Source organism: Pseudophryne corroboree, chromosome 1 (genome assembly GCF_028390025.1).
Source record: "Pseudophryne corroboree isolate aPseCor3 chromosome 1, aPseCor3.hap2, whole genome shotgun sequence".
NCBI classification, from domain to species: Eukaryota; Metazoa; Chordata; class Amphibia; order Anura; family Myobatrachidae; genus Pseudophryne; species Pseudophryne corroboree.
The window spans coordinates 662,075,970-662,084,852 of record NC_086444.1 but is presented as its reverse complement, the minus strand read 5'-3'; the positions used below and the strand labels follow the sequence as shown (position 1 = coordinate 662,084,852).

General features: G+C 43.2%; 1 protein-coding gene across 2 annotated transcripts in view; it reads left to right on the top strand.

The window, feature by feature from the left end:
* The window catches only part of ECPAS (Ecm29 proteasome adaptor and scaffold), a 280,472-nt gene extending 272,275 nt beyond the window's left edge, over positions 1-8,197 (top strand). For both annotated transcript variants that reach the window (XM_063914681.1, XM_063914682.1), the window contains one exon: positions 7,926-8,197. In XM_063914681.1, the coding sequence (XP_063770751.1) occupies positions 7,926-8,013 (88 nt within the window). In that variant the 3' untranslated portion in view covers positions 8,014-8,197. The remainder of the gene's footprint in view (positions 1-7,925) is intronic.
* Positions 8,198-8,883: the final 686 nt, after the last annotated feature.

Genomic DNA, 8,883 nt, shown 5'->3' with positions numbered 1-8,883 from the left:
CCCCTCCTCCGAGTTCATGGCCAGTTCCTGCGTGTCTCTCGTTTCATGAACTGAATGACCTCACTTCCGGCTCAGACGCTACCACGAGGGTACTCGGTCGCAGCTTAGACGCTGCGGTTGTGTACACTGGATATAAACCTGCCCAGACTGAGTCGCAGGCCTTTAGCGTCTGCATGCACGTGGAGTCGCTCAGCGTCCGTTGGTGAGCGTCCGTGTCCGATATCAGTTACCATGAGCGGCAGTGTACACCAGTAGCGTCTGAATCCACTCAGCGTCTTACGAGCGTCTTTGCTTGGATATGGAAGTGTGGTGAGTCTCCCTGTATCCCGCTCTCTGGAGGCAGGGTATACAGTACTAAAAATTCCTTCTACTTCTTAGTATGCATTGTTAATTTTTAGTACCTATTGCATATGAGACCTGTATATTACTGTGTTTTCTGCATGTTATGTTGAAAAAAAGAACCAGTTAAACAGAAGTACAATTTTCCTACTTATGTTTAAGTTATTATGGAGGTTGTATTCTCATATGACAATGTCTAATGCTTTAACATGTGACGTGTAGTCAATATTAGATAAAATGTCTGTGAGCGGCAAAAGTGATGAGGAGAATTTGTCAAGCACTCCCATAGCCCTAACATGCTTATCTTGTAAGTCAGGGGTAATTGATATGAATCAATTGGTTACTTATGAGGGTTTGTGTGCAAACTGTTTCGCTTTTCAGCGAAGTAAAAAACAGGAGTTAGTTCAACCTCCAGTAGAGCCACCATGGAATATGTTCGCAAAGACTCTGTCTTCAATAGCGGACAGGTTAGCTCCGGTAGCACCACCTCAAGGGTTAGGTTACACTATGAACCCATACATGCAGCTCCCTTCCTATGTTTTGGTTCCAGTAGCTTCTACAAGCAACCAAGGGGGCAGGTAAGACTAAGACAGATACGTCTGTATGGCAGACTACACAAGATGATACATCGGATGATGATGCGGAAACAATTGATTCAACTCCGTATGATGATCAGTCGCAGAGCTTTAGTTCAGAAGATGTAGCTGAACTCATTAATGCTGTGAAGGCTGTGCTTTCTCTGGAAGAACCAGCCAAGACAGCGTTAAAAGCAAAAGCACCTGTATTCAAACGAACAAAGTCAGTGAAAGCTGAATTTCCAGCGTCAGATGAGTTGACGGAAATGATGGATGAGTTTTGGGCAGCGCCCAGTAAAAAGTATAAGATTCCTAAGAGATGGGATTCTTATTATCCATTTCCTGCTGGAGATTGTTCGAAGAGAGAAGTTCCTCCAAAAGTAGAATAAATCTGCTCTACCACTGTCATCTACCTCTTTGAATGATGTCACAGACAGAAGGGTAGAGAGCCTATTGAAAAATATTTTTTCTCTTGTAGGTGCAGTGGTAAGACCTGCTATGGCTTCGGCTTGGGTAGCAAAGGCAATGGGCGAATGGATAGAGGAACTAGAGAATGACATCCCCTCTCCTACTAGGGAGCAAGAGGATCGTCTTTGCCGTTTAAGACAATCTGCCCAGTATTTAGAAGAAGCAGCTATTGATGTAGGCACTGTTGCTTCTAAAGCTTCAGCCCTGGCAGTAGTCGCTCGCAGAGCAGTTTGGCTACGGACCTGGAAGGCAGATGCGGAGTCCAAGAAAGAATTGGAAGCATTGCCTTTCGTGGGTAATATATTATTTGGAAAACCTTTATCGGATATCCTAGAATCAGAGGCTGAATCGAAAAAGGTCAGATTTCCGGCTACCTATAATCCTAAATCCAAGGGTTTACAATTTTGCTCTTTTCGCTGGCAAAGCGAAAGAGGAGCCTAAACAACCCCAGTTTAAATCCAGGGGTAGGAAGCAGTGGGCTAGCAAAAAGCCAGCTTCCAAACCTGAACAGAAACCCTCAGCCTGAAGAGACGGGCCTCCGCCTGGAGGATTCCAGGGTTGGGGGACGACTCCTGCAATTTGCACACATATGGCAACAGTCAACAGCAGATGCCTGGGTGCAGAAGGTAGTATCTCAGGGGTATGGGTTCCCATTCAGGAGGCAGCCTCCTCAAAGATTTTTATGCACCAGCCCGTCTCGTATAGAGTCGAAGGCAAATGCCCTGCAAGAAGCAGTCCAAAAATTACTGCAGTCAGGTGTGATTGTCCCAGTACCTCCATCACAAAAGGGACAGGGGTATTACTCCAATCTGTTTCTAATCCAGAAACCAAATGGGTCATATCGACCAATTCTAAACCTGAAGATGTTGAACAACTACATATGGATCCCGAAGTTCCACATGGAGACGTTACGCTCCATAATGTTGGAACCGGGAGACTACATGGTATCTCTGGATGTACGGGATGCTTACCTACATGTGCCCATAGCACTGTCACATCAGTGTTACCTCAGGTTTGCCATCCTCCAGGAACATTTCCAGTTCCAAGCTCTGCCTTTCGGGCTAGCTACAGCACCCACGGTGTTTACCAAGATCATGGTGGTTATGGCAGCTTGTCTGCGCAAACAAGGGATAAGAATATTCCCATACCTAGACGACCTGTTAATCTTAGCACAGTCGCAAGATTTACTGTTGAGCCATCTCCAACATACGATAGTTTGTTTACATAAATTGGGAGAAGTCGTCCCTGAATCCGTCACAGCGGATGGTTCATTTGGGGGCCATATTGGATTCAGACCTACAGAAAGTTCTCTTACCAGAGAAAAAAATAGTCAAGGTGCAGGTCATGGCTCAGGAAGCGTTGCAAGCCCAGACAATGTCAGTCCATGCAGCAATGCGACTGTTGGATCTGATGGTATCAACGTTCGACATGGTGGAATATGCGCAATTCCACTCCAGACCGTTGCAGCATCTCATTTTGACCAAATGGAACGGAAATCATCAAACAATAAAGAAGCAGATGATAAAGATTCCAGTATATGTAAAAAGGTCTCTAGCATGGTGGCTACAGACAGACCATTTAAACAAGGGGAGACCCTTTTGGATAAAAGAGTGGCAAGTCCTGACGACAGATGCCAGCCTGCAAGGCTGGGGGGCGGTACTCGGAAGCCTATGGTTCCAGGGAAAATGGACCGCAAGGGAAAGTCGCCTGCCGATAAATCTGTTAGAAATAAGAGCCATTTACTTGGCTCTGGTTCAGGCAAAGGACAATCTACAAGGAAGACCAGTCCAGATCCGCTCAGACAATGCGACGGCAGTAGCATACCTCAATCATCAAGGAGGAACTCACAGCAAGAGTCTGATGGAGGAAGTAACTCCCATTCTAAAATGGGCGGAACTCCATCTCCCGGCATTGTCAGCAGTATTTGTCCCGGGTGTACTAAATTGGGAAGCGGATTCTCAGTCGGCACACCATTCAGGAAACCGAATGGGCACTACACCCAGAAGTGTTTCAGACACTGGTGAACAGATGGGGTCTACCAGAGATAGACCTTATGGCGTCTCGTCTAAACAACAAAGTTCCGAGGTACGGATCAAGAACAAGGGACCCAGGAGCGGTCCTGGTAGACGCACTGTCAGTAGAATGGAGGTTTCAGCTGGCGTATCTGTTCCCTCCAATATCTCTGTTACCCAGAGTAGTGAGAAAGATAAAACAGGCAAAAGGAGCAATCATTCTAATAGCTCCAGCTTGGCCAAGAAGGCATTGGTACACAGATCTGTTGAGAATGTCCGTGGAAGCACCGATACTGCTCCCTCAACGTCCAGATCTATTAATGCAGGGTCCTTGTGGTCACAGTCATCTGGATCGCCTGTCTTTGACGGCGTGGCTGTTGAAACCTCTATCTTGGAGGCTAAAGGATTTTCAAAGCAAGTAATCCAAACCATGCTTAGAGCAAGAAAGCCTTCTTCGGCCCGTGTGCATCATAGAATATGGCAAGCCTATATTCATTGGTGTTCTGGAAAAAATTACAATCCGAGATCTTTTAAAGTAGCTAGGATTTTGGATTTCCTGCAGGCAGGATTGGATAAAGGGTTGAAGGATGCTTCCTTGAGGGTGCAAGTCTCAGCGTTGACTGTATGGTTTCAGCAGAAGATTGCTGACCTACAGGATGTACGTACGTTTTTCCAAGGAGTAGTACTTATTAAACCTCCATTTGTTCCTCCGGCAGCTCCCTGGGATTTGAATTTAGTTCTTAAATTTCTCCAGGGTCCTTTGTTTGAACCACTTGAGAGAGCAGATCTTAAGTGGTTAACGGTTAAAGTTCTTTTTTTACTGGCAATGGCGTCAGCCAGAAGAGTGTCAGATTTAGGAGCATTATCTTGTAAGTCTCCTTTCCTAAGTTTTTTTCCAGACAGAGCTGTTCTCCGAACGAGATCTAGTTATCTTCCAAAGGTGGTATCAAAGTTTCACCTAAATGAAGAAATTGTAGTCCCAGGTATCGGGACTTTCTGCGGGAGAAGCGTCGCTGGACGTGGTCCGGGCTTTAAGAATCTACATAGATCGTACTAGTGCCATCAGGAAAATAGATTCTCTCTTCATCCTGTACGGATTCCATAGGAGAGGGTGGCCTGCTAGTAAACAGACGCTGGTGAGATGGCTCCGAATGGTAATATCAGAAGCTTATTCTCATGCAGATCTCCCTATTCCGGCTAATGTCTCTGCACACTCTACACGTAAGGTAGGTCCTTCTTGGGCAGCACAACAGGGTGCATCAGCAGAACAGATATGTAGGGCAGCCACATGGTCTTCCATAAACACATTCATCAGACATTATGCCTTGGACACTTTTGCCTCTCATGACGCAGACTTCGGGCGGAAGGTCCTCCTGTGCAATCAGGAGCGTCCCCACCACTAAAATGGCTTTGGGAATCCCAATGTTATCCTGTGGATAATCCTGTGGACCCAGCCAGAGAAATGAACGTTATGGTAAGAACTTACCGTTGATAACGTGATTTCTCTTATGTCCACAGGGATCCCACCCTGACACATCTGATTTGAGGATCTAGACAATCACTAAAACCTCTTCCTTCTTGTATGGAAGGGTGTGCATGTGTGTTCTTATCGCCTGTACAGGTCTTTACCTAATGTTCCTGCCTAAAATCGCTGTGGAAAGAACTGATCTGACTGAGTCAGTGGGCGGGACTATATAGTGGAGGCCCCAATGCATCCTGGGAGGCCAGAAAGCTCGTGACCGTGTTGGTGCCATTTTCGCTGTCGCTCGACAATATCCCAATGTTATCCTGTGGATACCTGTGGACATAAGAGAAATCACGTTATCAACGGTAAGTTCTTACCATAACGTGTGTGTATGTATATATATATATATATATATATATTTATTTATATTATAGGCAATATAGAAAAGGGCACTCAATTATCATAGAAAAACACATACTGTACTTTTATTTTCATCTAGGTTGGGCAGCACTCAAAAAATGATGAATAGCAGGAAACGCCGGTTCAGCATAAAAAATGTAAAAAAAAACATCATATTCATCCAATGTGGCACTAATAGTGCCTAAAACATAAATCTCCTATAAATGCTTTAAAGAAGATTAGATGGTAACTTATCAGTCCGTTGACCTCTGTAGGTAAATAACCTTTCAAGACCACTGCATCATGCCACTGCCACCGTGCATAGTGTAGAGCCCTACCTAGGTGAAAATAAAAGTATGTGTTTTTTTCGGGATCCGGATTGAAAGTCGACAGTAACTAGGTCGACAGGGTCTTTAGGTCGACAGGTCAAAAGGTCGACATGAGTTTTTCACAATTTTTATTCTTTTTTTGAACCTTTTCATACTTAACGATCCACGTGGACTACGATTGGAACGGTAATCTGTGCCGAGCGAAGAGGTAGCGGAGCGAAGGCACCATGCCCGAAGCATGGCGAGCGAATGCGGTGCACTAATTGGGGTTCCCGGTCCCTCTACGAAGAAAACGACACCAAAATAACATTAAAAACTCATGTCGACCTTTTGACCTGTCTACCTAGAACATGTCGACCTAGTTACTGTCGACTTTCAATACCACACCCGTTTTTTTTTAATGATAATTGAGTGTCTTTTTCTATATTGCCTTTTTTTTTTTATCTGGACTATATTGGAACACACTTAAGGGAGCACCGCCTAAACACAATTATTGGAGTGTGCTAGTGTTTACAAAAATCTGCTGCTTCGGTGCCCTGACTGAAAAAAACAACAACATATAGTCCAAGAGATAGACCGGCACTCAGAAGACTTGTTTTCAGCAAAAAAAAAGTGTATTATCTGGCCTGTTTGTTGGAATATACAGGTTGAGTATCCCTTATCCAAAATGCTTGGGACCAGAGGTATTTTGGATATGGGATTTTTCCGTATTTTGGAATAATTGCATACCATAATGAGATATCATGGTGATGGGACCTAAATCTAAGCACAGAATGCATTTATGTTTCATATACACCTTATACACACAGCCTGAAGGTAATTTTAGCCAATATTTTTTATAACTTTGTGCATTAAACAAAGTGTGTGTACATTCACACAATTCATTTATGTTTCATATACACCTTATGCACACAGTCTGAAGGTCACTTAATACAATATTTTTAATAACTTTGTGTATTAAACAAAGTTTGTGTACATTGAGCCATCAAAAAACAAAGATTTCACTATCTCACTCTCACTCAAAAAAGTCCGTATTTCGGAATATTCCGTATTTCGGAATATTTGGATATGGGATACTCAACCTGTATATATATATATATACATACATACACACACACACGGTCAGGATGCCGGCAGTCTATATCCTGACACACGGCCTTAATGCCAAAGCCGGAACTCCGACACCGGATGCAAGGCCTACGCCGGAATTCAGATCGTAAGTATGCTGGGACTCTCACTGTGGGAGGGTTAGGGTTAGGCTGCGGGGATGGGAGGGTCAGGGTGAGGTAGGGTTAGGTTTAGGCACCACAGGGTAAGGTTAGGCTGCAGGGGAGGGGGGAAGTTAGTGTTAGGCTGTGGAAACTGGAGGGTTAGGGGGTTGTTGGGGGAGGGTAAGTATACTCAGAGCCGGCCCTAGGTATAGGCAAACTAGGCAATTGCCTAGGGCATCTGGTATGCCTAGGGGCATCAGCAGCTTCTGCTGATTAAAATGATATGTGGCATGTCTATATTCTGTGTGTAGCATTTCGTATGCAGATACAGCCACAGTCGCACACAGTATATAGGCATGCCACATATCAGTTTAATCAGCAGAAGCTGCTTGTGTATCCTAGCCACATAGCAATGCAAATAAGATGCATTTTCATAAAAAAAATAGGGACCCGACGTTAGCAGAGCTGCCAGTTGACTCACGCTGGGAACTACATGTGTCATTATGTGTATAAGGGCATTAATAATGTGTAACATATGTGTAAGGGGCACTATGTGTGTCATTATGTGTATAAGGGCACTAATAATGTGCGGCATATGTGTAAGGACAAATGTGCACACTGTTCTTATTTAAATTACAGGGGGTAGGAAAAAAAAAAAAAAAAGGACTGCTATGGGTGGGGGGTGATGGTGCTGGGAAAGGGGTGCAGGGTCAGAGGCAGAACTAGCGGTGGTGCTAGGGGGCACCAGCCAAAATCTTGCCTAGGGCATCATATTGGTTAGGGCCGGCTCTGAGTATACTTACCTAGCCCCTGTTGGGATTGTCTCCATCGGGATGCCACGGTCAGTATTTTGACTGCTGGCATATCATATCACATTATAATATATACAAATACCTATATTTCGCTATATTGACTGTTAATCTTCAGATGGTATAACTGTCTAATATAAAAAAAAAAAAAAAGGATGCAAGTCCCCTAAAAGGTCCTTTGCCAGAAAGGGCCCGCAGTATTTACAGTGGTAATGTTGGTTTTTGGGGAGTGCCTGAATATATAATATTGTTCATAGTATACGTGTTACGTTTTGTTTTTACTCATTACCTTAACAATATTACCATTATTGCCTTTAGATTCAGAACAGTGGGGAAGCCTAACGCTAGACAACAGGCACCTGCTTATAACCTCTTTATCCACAATGGAAATGGACAGCAGGCCTGACCTGAGAGATAAAGGATTACTGCTGAAGAAGAAGCTAGAGAACGTACATTAAAAACGTGTAAAATAAAAACCTGTGCAATTCAGCCCAAACATGTGCCGTGGATTTTTCAACACTGTTCAACGCAAGATTACATTTATGCTGTAGCATGCATCATTCCATGCCTACAATAAATATCTACATGAATTGTTTTCTCTTGTACATTCACGTGCATTTGTACAAACCTCATCATAGTTGAACCAGGTTTGTAAGAAACTGCCGGTTTATCATAAGGCAATTTCTGAAGGACTTACACACTGGTGCAGTGCTCACTTGCTGCAGTACTTTTTGCCAATAATGACGTCACTTTTGCTTCATATTTGAACATGTTAAATGGTATATGTGTGATTCTATTTCTTTTATTATAAAATAATTTTCTCTATCTATAATATGCTTGGTACATTTGTCAGTGTTTTATGGAACATCCTTCAGCCGGTTGTAGACAACCTAATGACCTTCATGTCCAGATTAAAGGATTATTCCTCACTAGCGATCCGCCACAGTTTTGCACAGGAGCAATTTAGAAGTTACGGAAATAGGCTTTTTTTAACCAAGGTCTTGTAGGACTCCTTTGAAAAAATAATAATAGTGTTGGATGTAAAGGAAATAGAAATGGAAAAAAAAAAGTGAAAAATTTACATTTTGTATTAGTAAATGGGGCGTACATCACTTTTTCTGGAGAAACTGGATAATATGTATCAATCTCTTAATAGTATGAAATTAAGTCCATCATTGTGATATATCTTTACCAGTTTGTGCAGCGTAAGCCAAGAAAGCACTCAGATGGCCATTTTTTTTTTATTTTTTTTTTTACTTGCTTCGTTATAATCCTC